A 24,491-nucleotide genomic window follows, 5' to 3' on the forward strand; every position below is an offset into this window, starting at 1 on the left:
TCAGGAAGTTAACCTGACCTGCTGTTTTATCAGTTAAGGACTTTTAGAGCTCCAGGTGTCTATTCAAGCAAAGTTCTGTAAGAAGTTCCATTAATGACACTGGATTCACTCTTAAGTAAGTGGTCAAAATACTCTTGCTTGGCCCTGTTTATTTGATGGTTGTCTTCACTGGGAGAAGAGAAAAACAACTAGTGTATTTCTAGGGCAGCCAAACAGCATCAGAACTGGAAGCAACCACAATTTGTGAGAGAACTTTCCCATTCTGGTTAATGAACATATCCGGAAATTATGTTATTCAATTTTTACCTATGGTTCACGGACATCCTTTGAGAGCACCTGATTTGAAAATTCTCCCCTTTAAATAGTTTTAAGAATTTTCTTCTCACTTTATGGGTAGTCTCACTCATGTATTCTTATCAGTGTCAAAAGGAATTTTCCTTATAAGTATTCTCCTCCAATCTGTTATCCGACAGTTTTATAAACATCATTAACAATATCCCTGACAAATGATCATCTTTCTCTATTGAACACTAAATAGCATTTTGACTGAACTTCCACCTAATGGTCCTAAGTTTGCATTCTGGAAAACCACTTGAATAGCAGAAGACTTCTAACATCAGTCTTCTAATCTTTTCTTTAGGTGAAATATTTTAAATTCTTTCAACCATTATTGACAGGACATGATTTCCAGGTTTAACAACTTTCCTCTGAATGCTCACTAGTTTGGAAGTATTTCCCTTACAATGGAGAAGAAAAGTAAAACAAGATGATCACTAGTTACCTGTTAGTTGAACAATAAATCTGGATTAGTTGTCAGGTCTATGACATTGGCAATTCTGATCAATATGCCTGCACAAGTCCATTAAAATTACTGAAACCTGGGCGCCTGGGTGGCTCAGTGGGTTAAGGCCACTGCTTTCAGCTCAGGTCATGGTCCCAGCGTCCTGGCTTCCTGCTCAGCAGGGAGCCTGCTTTCTCCTCTATCTCTGCCTGCCTCTCTGCCTACTTGTGATCTCTGCCTGTCAAATAAATAAATAAAATCTTTAAAAAAAAAATTACTGAAACCCAGCCAGTTCAGAGTCTTGGGGCAAGAGTTCTGAACTGTGAGTCAGTAATGTCTTTCCACTGTAGTGACTCAAAGACTCTACTATTTGTACTAGCAGCTCATACTTTATCACTTGTCCCCAACAAAAAAAATTTGTAGAGCTTGTTGAAATCACAATACTCTCTCATCTTCAGTAAAGGCAAGATAAAAAACAGCAGGCATTTCTGTTCTTAGCAGATACATGCCAAAAGCTACCAAATGCTGCTTTTGTTTCTGGTCTCTTTGGTAACCCTGTTACCACGGTGCCAGGAAACAGTGCCAATCTTACTGAAATTTCTGAATCTGTGGTTTTGAAACTGGGATAAATGTGCTCTTTTTTCCTGGGGTTATTCCCATTTTGCATACCCCTTTAAAGATAATGTATGATCATATTGCTGTATTTTTCAGTAACCTAGTATAAACCTTTTCTAGGCCTATAGACATTAACCTCCAAGAACTCCCTTGGCTCTAGTTTGCTCAATTTCTTCTTCATAGTTATTCTCTAGGTTCAGGGTTAATAATTTTTCTTGAGTAAAGAACTGAGTGGTACTATTTTCTATCTTTGGGTACTATTAAACAACTTGTTCTATGTAGCACATCTTTTTCATACTGAAGAGTCCTTTGAAAATGACGTATTTAAAAAGAATTTTCCAACACTCGTATGTTTCTTTTTCCTTATGTACTCCTTCAAATGTAATAATTATTATATTTAAGGCACTGTTTCTAAGTGCTTGAGGTAGGAGCCTTTAAGGTATGATGAATCCGTTTCTTCCTCAAGATGCTATCAAAATGGCAAGATCCCAGTAAACAATCCTGATAGGACCAAGGAAATAAGAAATGCTAAGTAAAAATTCAGAAGATACAGAATGGAAAATCGCTATCAGCTAGAGGAGATAAGGCAAAGTTCTGGGAGATGTGTAATATCCATGAAGTTGCACCTTTACTCTCTTTAATTCCTTTACTCGTAACCCCACATTCTTCAAGCGCATTAGAGTGTTTCCTTATTCTTCCTGGGGCTTTTGGGGGCTTTCACACTTTGCTTACATAAAATGAGGCGGCTGGACTTGAGAACTGGAAAGTATCCCCTCCGTCACAGGATGTTATAACTCTTTGCTGCTTCCTCCATCTCTAAACACTGAATTTCCTTCTTCAAGGTCCTCCACATAAACCCGTTCTTTCATTTATGAAGCTATCGCTGAACTCCCACCACCACAGCAGAAGTCACCTCCCTTCTGAAGTTCTATTTATCATAGCACTTACCATTGTCTGTCTTTTCTGATACCAGGAACTGGTTTCTAGTATCTTACTACATGCATGCTAGTACACAGACCCAACTGGAACAACCATTCTTGACATACCTTTTAGCTTCCTTGTATACACGCTGCAGGTGCTAAATTAAACTTTCAAAAGATCTTAAGATTTGGAAGAGAACTTAAAGATCATCTAGTCCAACTTTCTAGAGCAAGAATAAAGACTCTCATATTCATTGTTTTAAGATAAAGATTCTTCTTGAGTCACTGATTTATTAATTCTCCTTTAGGACAAAGGGAGAAGAGAAAGAGGTTCTGAAGCTCTTCTGCCAAAACCTTTTATATACAGAAAGATACAGATAGCAGTTTGAATACAGTTACCCTTAACAACTCACTGGCATATTACTTATATTTTGATATTTAAAGTTACATTTCAAAGGAAAAAAAGACATCAGATTCTGGAAAATATCTGTCTCAAAAAGGAACTTCTTACAAATAACCTCATAAAAGACACTTTTACGGTTACCTAAGTGAATAAGGTTTAGAGTTTTGTCAATATTTTCCAGCTTCATTTTATCTACGAGTTTCTCTGAAAGGGCTTTATTGTTGAGAAGTCCATTTCCTTACTGTACTTCCAACAACCATTTCCTATGTCCAAAGTTCCTTCTTACTACCAACTACTCATTGTAAAGGCTTGTAATTTCAAGGCTTCAGACAAGAAGATTCCATTTCTAGAACTTAGCAGAAAAACAAGTGCCTCAAGAAATCGAAAACTTATAGCCTGTTTATAAATTACAATCATATAGGAGTCTTTCTTTATCGTCTCTGACAGATATTCATCTAGTCTATGCTTACCTAACATGACAGAATGTTTCCTATACAGCAAGTCTCTACAATTAGGAAAGATCCAGAAATAAGTACGACTGCTAAATTTAACTTATAGGATCGTGTATATTATACATGTACATATATCAGGTGTTTGAGAAATCTGGCTATATTTATCTGTGAGGGTTATATGAAGCTATAATGAGTCAACAGGGTGAAAAAATTTATTGTTAATAGTTAAAGGAGCCAGAAATCTCATCTGGACACCGGTACATGCCATCTTGCATTTTAAGTCAACCAGTAGCTCTAGATTACCACTGAAACTACACAACTGAAACATGGGTCAATAATTATTTCTCATTGATTTTCCAATATGTCTTACTCATAGACTGATCTCATGATTAATTTAACCTACCTGAGTTATGGTATTATCAAATGATTGACAGAGGTTGGTAGTATATGCCATCTATGAACTATATGAATAAATAAGACTGACCCCATCATGTGAGCCATTAATCCATTCCTTGTAATTTATGAAAAAATCAAGTTTTTTTTAAAGGGTATTAAAATATAGGGGCACGTGGGTGGCTGAGTTGGTTGAGCGTCCAACTCTTGATTTTGGCTCAGGTCATGATCTCAGGGTTATGAGATCAAACCCCACATTGGACTCTGTGCTGGGCGTGAAGCCTGCTTAAGATTCTCTCCCTCTCCAAGAAAGAAAAAGGTATTAAATTATTTTTCTTCTTGGTCAAATTCATTTTGATTAGTATTCTATTAGCCTTTCAGCTATCTACACTAAATATAAAAAGTTATTAAAAGGGAAGCAGAGCAAGGAAGGATTTCAAAGTCCAAAACCAATCAAGATCATTGTCATTATCTCACTCCTTCCTTCTCTGTAAACAGAATGAAGCTACCTGTACCCCTAAAACAAATAATCATTATATGTTAATTAAAAAAAAAAAGAATGAAGCTACATTTCTCTAAAATGGAAAAAATTCCTTTGGAATTATATACATACTATAAAATTTCACCAATAAACCAAGTCTTACCTTCCATTAAATTGCAACTACGTTTACTTTAATGCTCTAGTTAGCACCCATTATTTCAATTCTAGATCTAACAGAATTTCTAATACAATTATTCAAAAGATTTTTCATTACCTGGGATTGGGAGGATATCCAGATGGATATGCAGAGATTCCACTTGGCATGCCTGGGATATAGGAAGCTAAAAATAATTTTTAACATTTTAAAATAGTATGCATAGTCCTGGATATATAGGCTATCCAGTAAAACATTTATCATTGTCAAACCACGGCAAAATTTCATACAGGTAAAGAATTCAAATCTCAGCACCAAAACAAAACAAACACTGCATCCACATTAGTTCTTCACTGCAAGCAGTATCTTCAAATCAGAAAATTCTCAAAGCATTAACTATGAGGCACGACAATACACAAGGAATAACCGGCAAACAGGTCCACCTGGTCAGCTCTCTGCACTCTGAGTCTGTAACCTGACACAGCAGCTGGTTCAAATGGAATTTAGAGGAAGGTAATTCTGCCCTCCTCTGGTCTAAGGTCAGCTTCTTAGAAAGCGCCCTCTTTATTCTATCTACAAAATCTTTTGATATTTCTTGTTGACCCATTGTTGACCAGTTTGCACAGGTGGTTTTGTTGGCTTGAATGAGGACTTTAACAGACTTCATATTGCTACAGGAAATCCTTTCAAAACATGTTCAGCTAGGCTGGTTAAAAACAAAAGCTTGGAAGTAAGAGGGGAAAAAAGTTCAAATCAAGCAAGCTTAAAGAATGGTTTTTATATTTTTTAGAACACTAAAGACCTTGAACTGGTCAGTGGTGCCAAAAGGCTAATCAACAGAGGAAGAAAAAGAGAGTTTTGACTTTAATTGGAAATAACTAGTCTGAGAATCAGTTTATTCTCAGTGAAATTTTTCTCACTGAATACAATGATGAATTAGCTCCTAATCCAATCAATAAATATTCCAGTGCTTCTACGTAGCCAGCACCAGGAATCTGATTAAAAAAAGAAAGAATTGGGGCGCCTGGGTGGCTCAGTGGGTTAAGCCGCTGCCTTTAGCTCAGGTCATGATCTCAGGGTCCTGGGATCGAGTCCAGTATCAGGTTCTCTGCTCGGCAGGGAGCCTGCTTCCCTCTCTCTCTGCCTGCCTCTCTGTCTACTTGTGATCTCTCTCTGTCAAATAAATAAATAAAATCTTAAAAAAAAGAAAGAAAGAAAGAAAGAAAGAAAGAATTCCTGGCTTCAAGTTGCTCATGGTCTGGTGGAGGAGAAAAGCAAGGAAGAGTAATTATACAGAGTACTATGTGTTATGACACGAGAAGTACAGAGAAATAAATAAATAAATAAACACACACACACACACACACACACTCATATAGGAGGCAACCAATCTAAACCTAGGAGGTGGGGGTAAATAAAAATGATCTAGTCGAGGTATGGTATATAAAGGCATAGATGGCAAGAGAGGTGGAGCCTTCAAGAAATGAATTTTTAAAGCACAGAATGTAAGTGGGTAGAAGAAATACACCCTGGGATCTGACCGAGGGCATCAGAAATATTTACCAGAGTGGCTGAGCATACATCTCCAAGTATCAGGGTTTACAGTCTCCCTGTTAAGATGAACTACAGATGTTATAAGTAAACTTTTTCTTAAGTAAAATGAAGCTAAGATGATGTTCAATGCTATTTCAGTAAGGGAAAAAAAAAAATCCCCAAATGTCTAAATTACTGAATCCATAAGACATTTTTTTCCTCCTGGGCAAAGCACAGTTGATCTTTAAGAACATCAAAAACACAAGGCTACTATTAAGTGTTAGCAACATACACGGTCAGTTACTACCCCTCCCTCCCACGCTAGTTTTTCACTGTACACATAAACTACCACTTCATGTTTACGAGCAATCATAACCATGCACCAAATTTTTGTAATCAGACGCAATTTTCTTTTCTAAGGTTCTGAAAAGATACCAATTCCACCAAAGCCTTCAAATTTTAATCCTTATAAACAACAAATGTTATTTGGATCCAAGACTATCAAGGAAGAAGAAAATGAGGTAAAGTAATTTTAGAGCCAGAATAAAATGGGATACAAATACACGCAACACATGGGGCTATTAATAAGGATCAAATAAGAATGAATATCAAGTGCTTAGCTGTATCTTACAGTTACAAATCAATAAATGTTGACCATTACTGTCAGTTGTCAAAAAATGAGGTCTGGCCATTACATTTTTTAATATGACGCACTGCTAGCTCAAAGTCATGCTAAAACAGATCAAGAAGTGTCTCGAGTAATGATAAAAATAACAATAGTAGTATATAATTTCTGAACTAGAAGATAATCTTCATATAAGTATATATACTGGGGCGCCTGGGTGGCTCAGCCATTAAGCGACTGACTTTGGCTCAGGTCATGATCCCGGGGTCCTGGGGTTGAGCCCCACATCAGCTCCCTGCTCAGTGGGAAGCCTGCTTCTCCCTCTCCCACTCCCCCTACTTGTGTTCCCTCTCTCACTGTGTCTCTCTCTGCCAAATAAATAAAATCTTAAAAAAAAAAAAAGTATATATACAAATTTCTGGGCTATTCCTTGGTTATGTGTGAGGGCGAATGCAATTTAGACTTCTATCTCTTTATACTCATACCTACTGGTAATTGATATTGTTTAAATGTATAAAACATTAAAACTGGAATTGAAGGATAATAAATTGGTCTCTGGTAGTAATTTACTTAAATCAGCTATAGATTGTTTAATGTGATTAAACAGCGAGTACAAAATTGAACTGCAAAAATAATCTCTTTACTGTGGTCTCTTTCTGGAATGCTGCCCTTCAAGAGTCAATATAAAACTGGAAGAAATTTAGGAAAAAAAAATATTGCTTAGGAGACTGCCTAAATTTCTTAAAAGGTTATCTTTGGTTATTGGAGCAAATAAACATGAATGGCAAACTAGGAAATATTTGCTATTTCAAACTTAAAAGAGAGGTTGCTAAGTACTAGAGTCAACAGAATTTATGAAAATTCATCAAAAGATGAAAACGAATTTCTGGCCCAAAAGAATCACTAGAACTTTTAATGAAACACCTACTGATTCCTAAAACCGAATTTACTCTGTGAAGGCAGGGAAGGAAAAGGAAATAGGTTCAGAAAGTTCTTTCTGTTAAATTTCCATTCAGCTTGTGAGTCAGAATGTTCCTCAAGACAGAATAGATTAAAAAGGAAGAGGATAACTCTCAATAGGAGAAAAATGAAAGCTCACATAATCTAACTTAAATTTTGCTTAATTATAACCTTGAACAAATTTGTTAAAAAAAAAATTAGGGGTGCCTGGGTGGCTCAGTGAGTTGAGCCTCTGCCTTCGGCTCAAGTCATGATCCCGTCCTGGGATCGAGCTCTGCATCGGGCTCTCTGCTCAGTAGGGAGCCTGCTTCCCCCTCTCTCTCTGCCCACTTGTGATCTCTGTCAAATAAATAAAATTAAAAAAAAAAATCTTTAAAAAAAATTATAGCTCAAAACAGAACGAAATCAATACAGGTTTAGTAAAGTCAAAACAAGTATAACCAACTCTCAATTATGCAGGGTTATTTGAAAGTATCAATAGGAATTACTGGGGGGAAAAAAGAGAAAGAATAGAGATAACATTTAGCAACCAGGGAAAATACTGACTTCATGCTTTCACCCTCTCCACACCAGGGAAAATCATGAATTGGCTGTATTAAAGAGAAGGAAGCTGGGAGCTAGAGGTTCGGCTGTGCTACAGCCCGACCAGCAGAACGTGAATGGTTTAGTTGACTCTAACTGATTCTCATTTACAACCCCAGTACAAAGAAAAGCAGGCTACCTTTCGAGTTATATCTGTTTCCAAACTGATGATATAAGGCTATTCCATGGCATGTATAATTAAAAATTTAAAACAAAAATTCTAGCTCTATTCCAGCATCTTTCTCTTCCATTTTGGAATCTAGCACACCCATAGTTAGATTTCTACCCACAAACGAAAGCCCAAATGCCAGTCTTTGGTTGGAATCTGTACATGCAGATGTGTGGCCTCAGAATACCTCCCAAAACTCCGCTAACCGGGTAAGCTAAAAAGTGAAGTCATGAAAAAAAATTTCTTTACAAGGTTTTGTGTTTTGTTTAGGAGTTTAAAAATCAAACTTAATTACACTTACTATTTGGTGGCCCAGTTGCCTGGTATGGTGGATAAGATGCCGAAATAGTAGGACGAGAGAAGACTGGAGGTTCATCTCCAAACACCACGATCATGACCTGAATAAGCCCCAATAAGTCAGACTGTGGCTAAAAACAGAAAACAAATTAAGTCAGCTATAGATTTTGCATTTTAAAGATTGGTCAGAGAGAGCAAGAGCATGCATGCACAAGCAGGGGGAGGGGCGGGAAAAGAAGCAGGCTCCTTGCTGAGCAAGGAGACTGATGCAGGATTCGGGGATCCCAGGACCCTGTGATCATGACCTAAGCCAAAGGCAGACGCTTAACCAACTGAGCCACCCGGGCACCCCTCCCACTGGACTATTACGTGGGCAAGAAACTTCTAGTGTTAAGCCTCTCAGCACTTTGGGGTTTAGGTTTTAAAGCAGTTAGTGATTGTTAGAGAGCTAATGAGTGTATTCATCTAGTATACTTCAGACATTATACCAAATAATCACTGCTTTTAATACCCTAATCTTGTTCAAAAGTCTAAAATGACTCCCATCTGTCTACTGAAGGACAAAGTCCTTAGCTACCAATCAGGATCCTTCATGGCACAGCCTCAAATACCATAATAAAGTTAGCCACCATTCTGTCTTATCTGTTAGGTCTGTGAAATCTGCCGTACCTACAGAAATGTATGACCTATGTAACTTTGAAGAGTAACAACAAAGAAAAGACCTGGCAGCCACTGTCCAAGTTAAGAAACAGAAGACCAACAGTAACTTAGAAGTTCCAGACTCTATCCCCCTCTATCTCCTCATAACATAGACCACTTCTCTGATTTAAGGTCTTCTGCTTGACTTTAAACACACCACCTTATGAATGATTTCCTAAACTGTGTGTTTAATGTGACTTTTTTTGAACTTCATGTGAATTTAATCAAACTGTATAATCTGAGCTTTGCTGCTTTTGTTCAATGTTTGAAAGATACATTCCTGTTAAAGAGTACAGCTATATTTAACTCCTTTTCACTGCTGTGAAGTGTTCCATCAAATGAATATACTACAACTTCTTTATTCATTTTCCTGTTAAGTGTCAGCTAGGTTGTATCCAGTCTTCGGCAATGTATGTGGAATACATTCTTGCTGTATTTTCGAGTACATATGTGCAAGGGTTACTCTTGTACAGTAGTTCTCAACTGGGGATGATATATTTGCCTCCCAGGGATATTTAGAAATGCCAAGAAATATTTTTGGTTGTCACATTGGGTGTTATGCTACTGGCATCTCGTGAATAAAGGCCAGAGATTCTACATCCTTCAGTGGACATGACAGCCCTCCCACAATAAAGAATTACCCGACCTACAATATCCTTACTACTGAGCTATATACTTAGGTGTAGAACTACTAAGTCACAGGACATGTACTCACAATTACTAAGGCTAAACTAGTTTTCAAAGTAGTTGATGTCAAAGAGTTCTCTTTCTCAGCTTCCTCACTAACCCGCATTGTCCACTGGTAGCACAAATTTGATGGTATGTAGTGGTAACTGACTGTGGTTTTAATGTACATTTCCCTCACTACTAGCAGAGTTAAAAATCTTTCCATATGTTTATTGGCCACTAGAATTTCTCTTTTGTGAAGTACTTGTTAAAGAGTTTAATCTGTTTTTCTACTGGTTTTCTTTCTGATTCCCAAGTTATTTTAATGTTCTGGATATTATTCTGAGGGTATTAAGTATTACAAATATCACTTCCAGTTTGTGGTTAGTCTTTCCATACTCTTTAATGTCTTTAATAAATAGAAGTTTTCAATTTGTACAAATTCAAGGTAAAATTACTTTTCCTTTCTAATAAATACTGTTTTGTTAAAAAAAACAAAAAAACCTATTCTAAGATCACAAAGGCAGTCTTGTTTTTTTTCCTTTTGCCTTTTATAATCTACCTGAATTTTTTGTGTATTATATGAATAGGAATCCAACTGTCTCAGCTCCATTACTGAAAAATTGATCATTCTCTCCAAATGATCTGCTATAATACCACTGTCATATATCAAGTGTTTATATATAGTGGATCTTTTTTTGAGTTTTTGTTTTTTTTTTAAAGATTTCATTTATATGAGGGCAAGCAAGTGCACACGAGCAGGGGGAGGGGAGAGGAAAAGAAGCAGATTCCCTGTTGAGCATGGACACGATACAGGGCTTGATATCAGGACCCTGAGATCATGAACTTGAGCCAAAGACCGATACTTAACCAAAAGAGCCGCCCAGGCACCCTTTCTGGGTTATGATGTTCTATCTATCCATCTGAATATTTCTGTGACAATTCCGTACTTCCCTTGTTTTTATAATACATTTTGACATGTGTAGGACAAGCCCTGTCTACCTTATTCTTGGAGAGGGCCTTAGCTATACTCAAACTTTTTTTTTTAAGATTTTATTTAGCTATACTCAAACTTTTGCATGTCCATATAAATTTTAGATTCAGCTTATCAAGTTCATAAAATTAACAAATATACAAAAAAATAAAAACTGTTAGGACAAAGATCAATTTATAAAGAGCCATGAATAAGTTCTCTCTCCTTTAAGTCTTCTTTAACATCTTTCAATAAAATTTACAATTTTTTCCACAAAGGACTTGTAGATCTTTTGTAAAGTTTATTTGTAAGATAATGGAACTAAAAAATACGTTCATTTACCAGTTCTTTAATTCTCTACTCTGCTGAGTCTAATCTGCTACTAAACCAGGCTACTGAGTTCTTAATTTCTATTATTCTATTTTCCAGTTCTAAGATTTTCCACTTGGTTCCTTTTTAATACAATTCTCCATCTTGAACATATTAGTCCCAATCATTTCAAGTCTGGATCTGTTAACTGGGTTACCTGGGAGTTGTGTGTCCTATTTCCACTGTCTTCCCCCTGCCCTTGTCCTCTTTTTTGATGTATTTGGTAATTTTAAATTGTATGTTGGACACTGAAAAATTATAGAGGTGCTATACACTATTCTTCCTCCAGGAAGGGCTCACCCTATCCTATGGCAGGCAGATACTGTGAGAATCACCTTAATACAACCAGGACTGAGCTGATTCAAGGCTCCTGAGGTGTGCTCCTCCAGTGGCATCGTCTAAGAGTCTGGTATGTTTACTTATACATCTCCTCCTTGATAAGGTTCCAAGCTCCTACTATCTCCTCAACCTGGGGCTGCAGAGAACCTGGCGGGGTTTTTCAGAGGCTTCTGCTTAGTTTTTGTTTTTTTAAAGATTTTATTTATTTGTCAGAGAGAGCGAGCGAGAGAGCACACAAGCAGGGCGAGCAGCAGGCAGAGGGAGAAGCAGACTTCCTGCTGAATAAGGGCCTAATGTGGGACTCCGAAGGCAGGTGTTTAACTGACTGAGCCACCAGGCGTCCCTCTGCTTAGTTTTTTAAACACTGTCTTTGAAGCTTGCAATTCAGTTTATCCCTTGAGGGAAAAACTCAGATTATCTGCTTTGCTTCTTGATAGGAATGCTAAGTAATGAGATTTGAATAGTTTCACAAATATATGTCAGCAGTACACTACTTTTTAAAATGTATTTCCCATTATGTGAATCCTATCTATTCTTAAAGGTTCAACTCAAGCAAATAAAACAGTATCAAGCTCTATGCAAATATATTTTTTTTGGAGAAACTTTTCCAATTACCCAGCTCAATGATTAGGATCTTATGTGAACTTATCTCTCCTCCTGGGAATCCTCTTTGAATATTAACAGAAAGTAAATGCTAGGGAGCAAAACATATAAAATGCAATGAATTCACACAATACTGTTAATACTTACATGTTTCCATTCATGTAGATAAGGAAGATATATCTTCCCATTTGCATCCACATGCTTTCCTGTTTTAATAGTCATTGAACTAGTAGGCTTAACAAAACAGATAGGGGGATTATATGGGTATGTGTCCAGCAGCCACAGGCATATTGGAATATTATATGTATTACCTGAAAGAGAAAGATAAACCTCAGTTACTCTATTTTTATTATTTTTAAATAATGGCTTAGTAGTTAAGCAAGAGAGAGCTACAACTAAGCAACACTTAAAAGAAAAATCTCAAACAAGTATTTTGTTTCAAAGTTCTGTTTTAGATGTTTCTCAAATTTTCAGTTTTTAAATGACACCAGCAGGATTAAAAAGCTAATTGATCACTGCTCTGCCAGCGTCTGCTTGGTGCTATAAAACCTTTTTACAAGTTATGCTTCAATCCACTTGTTTTTTTATTTTTTAAAGGTTTTATTTATTTATGAGAGAGAGAGAGAGCGAGAGAGCAAGCAAGCACACAAGCAGGGGAGCAGCAGGCAAAGGGAGAGGGAGAAGGAGGCTCCCGACTGAGCAGAGAGCCCAATGCAGGGCTCAATCCCAGGACCCTGAGATCACGACCTGAGCCAAAGGCAGACGCTCAACGAACTGAGCACCGCAACCAGACTCTTGTCATTTCGGTTCACAAGGTTCACTGGGAAGGGATATAAAAGGAAGACTATGGATTTTGGTGTCTTATGAGAAAGTGGTATGATCAGTTACACCTGAAATTCCCTTGCCCAAAGCTAGACTGTAAGACCTAATCCAAATGCCAAACAGATGCTGCGTGGTGACCACAGTTTGACCAATCCATATGGTATTTTCAGTGGTAGTTACTCAGAATCAATGATATTATTTCCTTTTTTTGCTTAAGGTAATAGACTCTTTCTCATTTGAGAATCTGACTAAATATAGTCAAACTGAACAGTGTTTCAAAGGATTCAGTAGTTAACATACTGAACATAAAGCATCTCCTTCTCCAACTAAGCTCAAAGCCCTATGTCCCAAGTAATCATTTGAATCACCTAATGTAATTCAGATACATTTCTTCCCCCTACAAACAGTTTCATTTCATGTAAGTATATATACTTAAACTGCACTTAAAGGATATCAGCTGTAGGACTTGATTTACTTTTTACCCAAAATTTCATCTATAATGGAAAAAAAACCCAAAAAACACAACTCCAATAGAATATATCTGAACACATAAAATGTAAACTGTATTTCCATCACCCAGAATTCTTTGTTTTATGAAAATAAAAAATTCTACAGAATTACTTGGGCTTAGAACTATGCCATGTAAGCAATGGTGAAGGAAGAGAAAAGGTTTAGGTATTTAATTAGTTAAATGTCTTTAATTATGCCATAGTTCCTGCTTCCCTCTCCCCACCAACTATTTCTCCCACCCAAGTTTATTTCCTGAGGACAATGGCAAAGTCAGTAATCTTGAATTTTACTCAGTCCACCCTAAATACATCATAGCTTCTCTATTTATTTTATTTTTTTTAAAGATTTATTTGTTTGACAGAGAGAGAAATCACAAGTAGGCAGAGAGGCAGGCAGAGAGAGGGAAGCAGGCTCCCCACTGAGCAGAGAGCCGGATTCCGGGCTAGATCCCAGGACCCTGGGATCATGACTGAGCTGAAGGCAGAGGCTTAACCCACTGAGCCACCCAGGCACCCCTCATCATAGCTGCTTTATATGATGCTGATGCTCAACTGTTTTCACCCTCAGCCTGGAATGCCCATTCTGATATAAATGGTCAACTCATCCTTCAATACCAAATTCACATGTCATTTCCTCCATGATCTTCCTACATGGTCTTATTCTCCTCTGTAATCTCATAGTACTTTTATATTTTATCATTCTACAGCAGTTATAGGAAAGCGTAAATAACTACTTATCCCCTCTGTTTTCCCATTTATGTAAATTCTTCCAGAGAAGGTACATCCTTTATTTACTTTTTTAAAAAGATTTTATTTAGTCACTGGGAGAAGATACCCGCAAACAACATATCAGATAAAGGGTAGTATCCAAAATCTAGAAAGAACTTATCAAACTCAACACCCAAAGAATAATCCAATCAAGAAATGGGCAGAGGACATGAACAGACATTTCTGCAAAGAAGACATCCAGATGGCCAACAGACACATGAAAAAGTGCTCCACATCACTCGACATCAGGGAAATACAAATCAAAACCACAAGGAGATACCACCTCACAGCAGTCAGTATGGCTAAAATTAACAAGTCAGGAAATGACAGATGCTGACGAGGATGCGGAGAAAGAGGAACCTTCCTATACTGTTGGTGGGAATGCAACCTGGTGCAACCACTCTGGAAAACAGTACGGAGGTTCCTCAAGAAGTTGAAAATAAAGCTACCCTACAAACCAGCAATTGTAGTACTGGGTATTTACCATAAAGATACAAATGTAGTGATCTGAAGGGGCACGTGCACCTGAATGTTTATAGCAGCAATGTCCACAATAGCCAAACTATGGAAAGAACCTAGATGTCCATCAACTGATGAATGGATAAAGAAGATGTGGTGTGTATGTATACACACACACACACACACACACACACACACACACGGAATACTATGCAGCCATCAAAAGAAATGAAATCTTGACATTTGCAGTGACATGGATGGAACTAGAGGGTATTATGCTGAGCAAAGTAAGTCAATCAGAGAAAGACAATTATCATATGATCTCCCTGATATGAGGAATTTGAAAGGCAAAGTTGGGGGTTTGGGGGTTAGGGAAGGGAAAAATGAAACAAGATGGGATCAGGAAGGAGACAAACCATTAGAGACTCTTTATCTCACAAAACAAACTGAGGGTTGCTGGGGCGGTGCGGGGAGAGGGATATGGACAGGGTGGTTGAGTTATGGACATTGGGGAGGGTATGGGCTATGGTGAGTGCTGTGAAGTGTGTAAGCCTGTCGATTCAGACCTGTACACCTGGGGCTAATAATACATTTTTATGTTAATAAAAAATATAAATTAAAAAAAAACCTAGAAAACTTTGTTGAGTGAACAAAGCAATAATCACGAATGGACCTTGAGTATGATAACACTTATATAAATTCTCAGAACATACAAAGTAAGATTGCCTATTGTTTATGGAAATGTGTGTACTAAAAGCACAGGAAAGATATATAAGCAGCTTGGGGTAAGAGTTCTATCTGGGACTGGAAAAGGAGAGCTGGTTAGGAAAGGTTACCTTCCCATCCATTTTATGTAAAACAAAAGCTCTGGAGTAATTATGACAAAGTGTTTTTGTTAAATCTAAGTAGTGGATACAAAAGAGCCTGAAAAACTGTTCTGTGAGCTTTTTTTCATGTCTGAAATATATCAAAATTAAAGTTTAAAAAAGGTAAAATGACAGAGAGAGAGAGTACGTGAGCGAGCACCAGCAGGAGAGGGAGAAGCAAGCCCAATGTGGGGCTTGATCCCAGGACCTCGAAATCAAGAGCTGAGCCTCAGGCAGACTCCCAACCGACTGAAACACCCAGGCACCCCCTTTATTCACCTTTGTATCCACAGCCCCATTCCCTATGCCTCATGCACAGCAAATACTATATAAATCAATGGGTGTGTTACAGAGACAAAGGTCTTAGGTAGTCACAAGGAATAATTAAGAAATAGAACTGTCCAAAAAGAGAATAGTCATTCATGAGGCTGAATGCTCCCTTATCACTGTAAGTACTCCAGGAGAGGATGGATCACTGGCTAAAAGAAACATTATCCATCATCAGCATTATCACTGACATCAAAACTACAATAGCAGCTACTTAAAAAAAAAAAAAAAAAAAAGGTTTTATTTATTTATTTGTCAGACAAAGAGAGACAGCAAGAGAAGGAATACAAACAGGGGGAGTGGGAGAGGGAGAAGGAGGCTTCATGCTGAGCAGGGAGCCCGATGCAGGGCTATATCCCAGGACCCTAGGATCATGACCTGAGCCAAGGGCAGACACCTGAGTGACTGAGCCACCTAGGTGATCCATAACAGCTACTTTTGATATCTGTTTATTACACACCAGGCTCTGTGCTAAGTCCTTTACATTATCACAATGAATACTTTTTTTTTTTTTTAAAGATTTTATTTATTTATTTTGACACACAGAGATCACAAGTAGGCAGAGAGGCAGGCAGAGAGAGAGAAGGAAGCAGGCTCCCTGCTGAGCAGAGAGCCCGATGTGGGGCTCGATCCCAGGACACTGGGATCATGACCTGAGCCGAAGGCAGAGGCTTTAACCCACTGAGCCACCCAGGAGCCCCATGAATACTTTTTTAAAAATTAGTTCTATTACCCAATTGTTCTAGATATCCATTGTCACAAAACTGACGGATTACGGAGAACTGAAACCTTACTTTGCCTTGACTTTAAAGCCTCTACCTTAGCCTTTATACTATACAGCTTCCCATTGTTGGGAATGTTTGGATGGGGTGGAGGGCTGAACTATAAGGTGTTTTCTAAAATCCCTCTCTAGGGGTACCCGGCTGGTTTGGCAGGTAGACCATGAAACTCTAGCTCTTGAGGTTGAGTTGTGAATTCAAGCCTCACGTTGGGTGTAGAGACTGCTTAAAAATAAAACCTTTATTTAAAAAAAAAAAAAACAACAACAGGGTGCCTGGGTGGCTCAGTTGGTTAAGCAACTGCCTTATGAGCATGAGGATCATGCTCAGGTCATGATCCTGGAGTCCTGGGATCGAGTCCCACATCAGGCTCCCAGCTCCACGGGTAGTCTGCTTCTCCCTGTGACCTTTTCCCCTCTCATGGTCTCACTCACTGTCTCTCTCTCAAATAAATAAATAAAATCTTTAAAAAAAAACAAACAAAAACAAAACCGTTCCTAGTTCTAAGATTCCCTGATTCCATGAAACATCAAACTTTTCCAGTGCATTGAGGCATTTTTTTTTTTTTAAAGATTTTATTTATTTATTTGACATAGAGAAACCACAAGTAGGCAGAGAGGCAGGCAGAGAGAGAGAGAGGAGGAGGAAGTAGGCTCCCTGCTGAGCAGAGAGCCCAATGCGGGACTCGATCCCAGGACCTTGAGATCATGACCTGAGCCAAAGGCAGCGGCTTAACCACTGAGCCACCCAGGCGCCCCAGTGCATTGAGGCATTTATTTGTTGATATGCTTTAGCAAAGAAGGGGAAAAACTGAAAATATTAGGTGCTGCTGCCAAATGAAGTTCAATTAGAATAAGTTAAAATCTCTATATCATCATTTAAGTCAGGAGAAAGTGGGTTTAATTTACTTAGAACTCTTTGGCAACCTACAAGGTGAATCGCAATGCATCTATATTGGAAACATAAATTACATAAGATGTTTACCTTTATAAGGCACAGGAATTGTTCCAGTGAGGTTCATTAGTTCCCTCGAACTGCCATCATTAAAAACTGAAAAGAAAGAATAATGATTCAATCATGAGCATTTTCACAAATACTCCCATATGAATTAATGTATGAATTAATGTTTCAGAAACACTGGTTAGAACTCATTATTACCCTTGAAAGGAGCTAACTTGTTAATATCTCATCCATTGTGTCCAGTAACAAAATATCCTTTGTTGATTGACTCAATGGGATCGGTTTTTAAATGAATAAAGAAAAGATGCTTTGAATTACTTGGACAAATGAGTGTGAGTGCTATAGTCCCAGCATATATAAGCTTTAGTCCCCAACTAATATGATTATAAAGTCACTCAAAAATCACTATCAGCTGATACCACATTAAATGTTAATTCAGAATCATTAAATTTTAGACTGCCCAGATGTTTATCCTTATTCAATGTCATTTGCAATCCCAGTGTAGTAGCAAACCACAGTATTAAAGTTTTCAGTCAACTAGACATCTTTCAATACAAGTACTTCTCATATCACATTAAGTTTTTCTATTTGTAATTGATTATAATTAGGCCACATGACTTATATCATATGGACTGCTATTATTATTGTTATTTTTTTTAAGAATTTATTTATTTGACAGAGAGATCACAAGTAGGCAGAGAGGCAGGCAGAGAGAGAGAGAGGGAAGCAGGCTCCCCGTTGAGCAGAGAGCCTAATGCGGGGCTCCATCCCAGGACCCTGAGATCATGACCTGAGCTGAAGGCAGAGGCTTAACCCATTGAGTCACCCAGGTGCCCCTGGACTATTGTTTTTTGTAATAATGATTTGGAATTAACACTGTATCGCACAGAAAAGCTGTAATGTGCAGTACAGAAACACAGAACTGTATTGTTTACCTCTGTTCTTTCACTTAGCACTGACAATTATAATCTGTGCTATAATTCATTCTGATTTTGTGCTTTTAAAAAAAAAATCATCTTATGTAAATTTAGGGTTTTTAAAGGTTTTTTTTTTTTTTAATTTATTTATTTGACAGACAGAAATCACAAGTAGGCAGAGAGGCAGGCAGAGAGAGAAGGGGAGGCAGGCTTCCTGCTGAGCAGAGAGCCCGATGCGGGGCTCGATCCCAGGACCCTGAGATCATGACCTGAGCTGAAGGCAGAGGCTTTAACCCACTGAGCCACCCAGGCGCCCCTAAATTTAGGGATTTAATTACTCTAAAAACATGGTGATAACAATGGTCTAGACTTGGTCCAGCCATATAAAGCTATATAAAATTTATTCAGTGATACTGGAGTCTGCCAGTTTATAAAGATTTCATTTATAAGGATTTTCATTTATTTTGAGAGAGAGAGTGTGCATGTGTGCTTTTGCAGGGGGTGGACCAAGGGAGAGGAAGAGAGAAACCTAAGCAGACTCTGTGCTGAGCATGGAGCCCAACAATAGGACACTCGGCTCAATCCCACAATCCATGAGATCATGAACCTGAGTTAAAACCAAAAGACTGACACTTAACTGACTGCCCCTCTTTGTCAGTTTAGATAAACATATTTATTCTTTGAGCCTGCAGTAAAAACTAAACACTTTACAGTAAAGTTCTAGCGCCAGTCACTTTTTTTCCCCCTCACTAAAGCCATTTTTAAATTAACTCTAATTTTGGTAACATGAGGTTTTCCCCAGATCTAAGTACTACAATATGTGGACAGGAAGGAAAATCGTGCCCTAGGTTTGGGAGAGAAATTCTGGTTCATGTCTTTGTTGTTCTAAAAATACAGAACTGCTTCTCCCTCTGTTAATTCTCATCTTTTGTCACCAAGCTCCTAATGTTTTCAAAGCCCTAGGAGTGAGTGGAGTTTAGAATGACAGCCTTACGACAAAACTTAGCTCGTAGCGCTCAGTGCCAAGAGCCTCATGATGGACAGGAGGCAGCAGGGATTTTCCCTTGGCCCTGGCACATTAGGGGTTTATAAGGAGATCGAGTTGGAAAGATGACAGGATTGGTGGGGACAAAAAGACCTTAAAAAAAAAAAAAAAGAACAACTCTAGAGAGTGCCTGGATGGCGCAGTCTGTTAAGAGTCTGACTCTTTGTTTCAGCTCAGGTCATGATCTCAGGGTGGTGAGATCCAGTCCCATGTCGGGCTTTAGCAAGGAATCTGCTTGAGTTTTTCTCCATCTCCCTCTGCCACCCTGTCCTTACCCCCACTGGCTCTCTCTCGCTAAAATAAACAAATCTTAAAAACAAAACAAGACAAAAACAAAAACAAAAAACAAATCTACGAATTGTCAGGTTTTTCCTTAACTCTCAATTTTATTTCATCTCAACAGAAAGTAGACACACACTGTACCTACCTACTCTATAGAATTAAGGACCATATTAAAAAAATGTTTTCCTCATCTATAAAATGAAAGAGATATTCCAGAATATTATTGTGCAAAATGTGTTCCTGAGAATATAAAGAGATGTTCTGGGGAGAAAAAAAAAAGTTCAGTAGTTAATTAACTTTAGGATATACTGTATAATAGAGTCTCTTCTCTCCCCTCTTGTGAGGCATAACATACTAGCATATTAAAGGCTCTGAGATATCTTGCTGCGAAGAAACCCATTTAATTTTAATTTATAATTGCTCAAACTTATCCCTTCATCCCAAGAAACATTCTTCATAACTATGGATAAAATTTGGGGAAATGATAAACTAAATTATTTTTAAGATCCCCTCTAGGTCTAAATTTGCACATTTGTTATTTTTTTTACAACTTAAAGTAACTAAACAAATCTGTTATTACTAGATTGTGTCATTTCCTATACCCCCAACACTTTCATTAGGTGGAAGCTCAACCCTTATAAAGGAAAAACCAACAAACTTAGAAGAAAATGGGAAACCTACAATCATTAACAGAGTAAATTCAAAGTACAGTAATTGATATTTTTATTATAGAAACTCACCATAAGAATCCAATACAGGTTTGAGATCTTTGTATAAAGTAATAACATTGACAGTTTCACGTACAGTTAGGTCTCTGTATTTGTACTGAAAAGCAAAATCACACAGGAATTTAGTTTTAAAACCAATGCACATATTTTACTGTTAGGCTTACCACCTTAAAATCTTATTCTCTTAATAGCACTCTTCTTGAAAGTATAATGGTTTTTGCTGATAATTAACACTGATTAAAGCCTGAAAGAACCTTGATAGCTTTCTCTCTGGCTACCTATTCAAATCATTTACTCACCTCCATTTTTAGCTCTTCTTTCCAATTGGAAAGACCCATTCACTAAATCAAATCGCAATCTTTTTCAAAGATCTAGCTTTCACCTCTCTCCTCCTTCTTAATGAATCCTTTTCCAGACTTCCTTTAAGCCCAATGTGATCTGTCCCTTTTCTCCAAACTCCAGCATCTACTGTCAATACCAACTATTTTGCAATTTATCATTTAAATATTGTATTTTCACACCCCACGTTGTACTACTGCACTCCAGGAAAATGAGGAACCTGGCTTACACATTCTTGGCAGATGAGGAGCTCAGGAGACAGGGACCCCCATCTTATTACAATACATCAAAGCTTACCAGTTAATTAGCTCCATCCATGTACACAAAGCTTTTAGTCAGCTTTTAGTGTTTCTCTCTCATAAAGAAATAATCAACTATTCCAGAAAGACAGACTCCAAGAAGCAGGACAGAGACCAAAACAAACAGAAATGAAGGAATTAAGAAATTAAAAAAAAAAAAAAATGCAAGGAACAGAAGAAAACTTCAAAAAAGAATTAGCATTAATACCTTCAAAGAAGAAATGACATTATATTCATGAGACAAGGACACTAAGAGAAGAAAGGACTCTTGAACATAAAGATTTAATAGCTGGGAAATGAGCATTCAACAGGAGGATCAGAAAATAAGTCAGAAAAATCTCACAGAGCCTAGTGAAGACAAAGTGGTAGACAATAAAGGAAAAATACAAGAAAAATTAGGGAATAAATCCAGAAGGTCTACTGAAAGGGCTCTCTTCAGAATTTCTTGCCCTCTTATGACCCGAGGCGCCAATTTTCCCCTGCTACGGGATCAGTACTATTAGCACACAAACCTGCTCCCATTTCTCCCATTTTATTCTCTCTCTCTCTCTCTCTCACACACACACACACACACTCCTGACCTCCCATCCCTTCCAGTTAGGACCACACTTCTCACAGTTCTCCTTTACAGCAACTCTTGCAAGGAACTCCCTACATTTGCTGTGACGGCTTTTTTCCTATTCTCTCTTTAGAACTTTTTATTAATGAATATTTCAACACATACCCAGATACAGGCAGAATAGTACAGTGGGTGCCTTATATCCTATACCCAGCTTCGATGATAATCAACTCATAGCCAATCATAATTCATAACCTAATTCACCTTTCCCTCCTCCTGTAATATTCTGCAGCAAAGTGTAACGTCATATCCTATGGTCCACAAGTATTCGTGTATATCTTTAAAAGATAAAAACTTAAAAAACCCCACACATTATCATACTAAACTAACCCATTTCCTTATTATCAAATATGCAGTTGCATGTCATATCTTGTTTGAACAGAGATCCAAATAAAGTCCATACATTATCATTTGTTTAAATGTCTTTTAGGTCTTTTAATCCATAGTTTCTCTCTTTCACCCCTCTCCAACAATAGCTTTACTGTGATAACTAATAATTCATATGCCATATAATTCACACATTTAAGATGAATGATATAAGTTCAATGGTTTTCAGTACTGAGTTGTGCAACCACAATTTTAGAACACTTTCATCAACCCCAAAACAAATTTGTACCCCTTAGCAATCGTTCCCTTATAACGCCAACCTCCATTTACCCCAGACAATTGCTATTTTGTTTCTATCAATCTGCCTACTTTAGACACTTCACAGGAATGGAATCATATAATCTGTGGTCATGTATGACTAACTTCTTCCACTTAGCATGTTTTTAAGTTACATCTACGTTGTAGCATGTAGTACTCCTTTTCATTGCTGAAGAATATTCCATTATAGGGATACAGAACATTTTATTTTTCTATTCCTCATCAGTGGGCTCATTTCTATTTCTGCCCCTTGGAATTTATTTGTTTTTTTTTTTTTTAAAGATTTTATTTATTTCTTTGACAGAGACAGATCAGAAGTAGGCAAAGAGGAAGGCAGAGAGAGGAGGAAGCAGGCTCCCTGCTGAGCAGAGAGCCCGATGCGGGACTCGATCCCAGGACCCTGAGATCATGACCTGAGCCGAAGGCAGAGGCTTCAACCCACTGAGCCACCCAGGCGCCCCTGGAATTTATTTGTTGAAAACACTGGTCAATTAGTCCTACAGAGATTCTTATGCTTTGGATTTAGCTAACTGCATCCCCTTGTTGTAGTTTAATACATATGTTCCTATGTCCTTCGGATTTCCTGTGAATTACTAGTTGGATCTGAAAGTTATCTTTTTCAGGATTTTTTCTGAATTTCACTTCTTTGCCACTTCTTCTCTACCTACCCCGCCCCCACAACATCATTTCACAGGTAACATATATTATCTGGGTATCTCTCTGAGATGTTAGCAACCACTGGTGCTCAAAGACTACACCCATTCTCTTCAAACCCACTTCAATCAGGCTTCCGCACTTCCACTGAAATTGACTGTCAAAGTCCTCAGTAACTGCTCCATGGCTGTATGCAACGGCCAATTCTCAGTCCTTATCTTACTCAACCTATCAGCAGCACCTGACCAAGCTGATACCTTCTTAAAACATTTTTTCCACTTGATTTTGAGGACACCACCGCTTATTTTTCTCCTCTCTGTGTCTTTGCTGGTTCTTTCTCTTCCCCTAACCTCTAAATATTACTGAACCCTACAGCTCAGTCTTTGGTCTTCTTTATCTAAACTCACTCCTTTGGTGATCTCTCATGGCTTTAAATTTATGGCATAAATTTAACATTTATGTGATGTTAACTCCCAACTTAAAAAAAAATTCCAGTCTGAATCTCTTTTCTAACCTCTAGGTATGTATAACCAATTGCCAGTTTGATAATCCCCACTTGGATATTTCATGAATGTCAAATTTAACATGATCAAAACTGAACTGCTTATCCCCCCAACCCCCCGGGCCAAATCTCCTCCTCGTACATTCTTCCAATCTACATCCAGCTGCTCAGGACAAAAACCTTGAAACTATCCTTGATGCCCCTCTTCACATCCACAGCGAACCTGTGAGACAATCATATTAACTCTACCTTCAAAGATAATCAGCATCTGATCACTTCTCACTACTTCTGTGGCTACACTCCTCGTTTTAAGCCACCATCACCTCTCAGCTAGGTTACTGCCAACAGCCTCCTTATAGGTTGACTCTGTCTCCACGTTTAACCTCTACAGTCTAGTCTCAACACAGTAGCCAGAGCAAAACTGTTAAAAGTTAAAACAGATGGATGGCTTGCCATCCATATTCCAAGTGCCAAAATCCTTACACTGGCCTACAAGACCCTCCAAAATCTACCACTTTTATTCCCACTACTTTCCCCCTTGCTCATGCTACTCCAGTCACCTTAGTTTCCTCCACTGTTCCCTTATCGCGCACGACAAGCTTCCGTCTCAAGGCTTTCACACTTATTTTCCTTCTTCCTGGAATGTTTGCTTCCTCATCTCTTTCAGGTCCCTGCTTAAATAGATCTTCTGAGAAAGGTGTTCCTTTACGATTTCACACAAGTGCACTCCATCCCATCCCCCGCCCTGAGCATTCTGTATTACCCTTTGCTGCTTTACTTTTTTCCAAAGCATTTATCACTTTTTAGCATACTACTTAATGTAGTTACTGAGTTTTTATTGCCTTTTATGAGAATTTAAATTCCAGAAGAGTATTTTGTCTGACTGTTCACTGCTGTATCCTTAGAACTTAAAACAGTGTGAGGCATGGCAATCTTCAATGGGTCAGTTCTCTTCTA

General features: G+C 38.0%; 1 protein-coding gene across 2 annotated transcripts in view; it reads right to left on the minus strand.

Annotated features, from left to right (window-relative positions):
- Positions 1 to 24,491, minus strand: part of TSG101 (tumor susceptibility 101) — a 42,708-nt gene that overhangs the window by 15,825 nt on the left and 2,392 nt on the right. Inside the window, exons 2-6 of one of the 2 annotated variants that reach the window (XM_082747319.1) lie at positions 20,489 to 20,573; positions 17,529 to 17,594; positions 12,162 to 12,325; positions 8,370 to 8,496; positions 4,320 to 4,386 (exon numbers count right to left, since the gene is read on the minus strand). In XM_082747319.1, the coding sequence (XP_082603445.1) occupies positions 4,320 to 4,386; positions 8,370 to 8,496; positions 12,162 to 12,325; positions 17,529 to 17,594; positions 20,489 to 20,573 (509 nt within the window). The remainder of the gene's footprint in view (positions 1 to 4,319; positions 4,387 to 8,369; positions 8,497 to 12,161; positions 12,326 to 17,528; positions 17,595 to 20,488; positions 20,574 to 24,491) is intronic. The other variant, XM_082747320.1, reaches the window with a different exon arrangement.

The sequence above is a fragment of the Mustela nivalis genome, assembly GCF_964662115.1.
Source record: "Mustela nivalis genome assembly, chromosome: 9".
NCBI lineage: Eukaryota > Metazoa > Chordata > Mammalia > Carnivora > Mustelidae > Mustela > Mustela nivalis.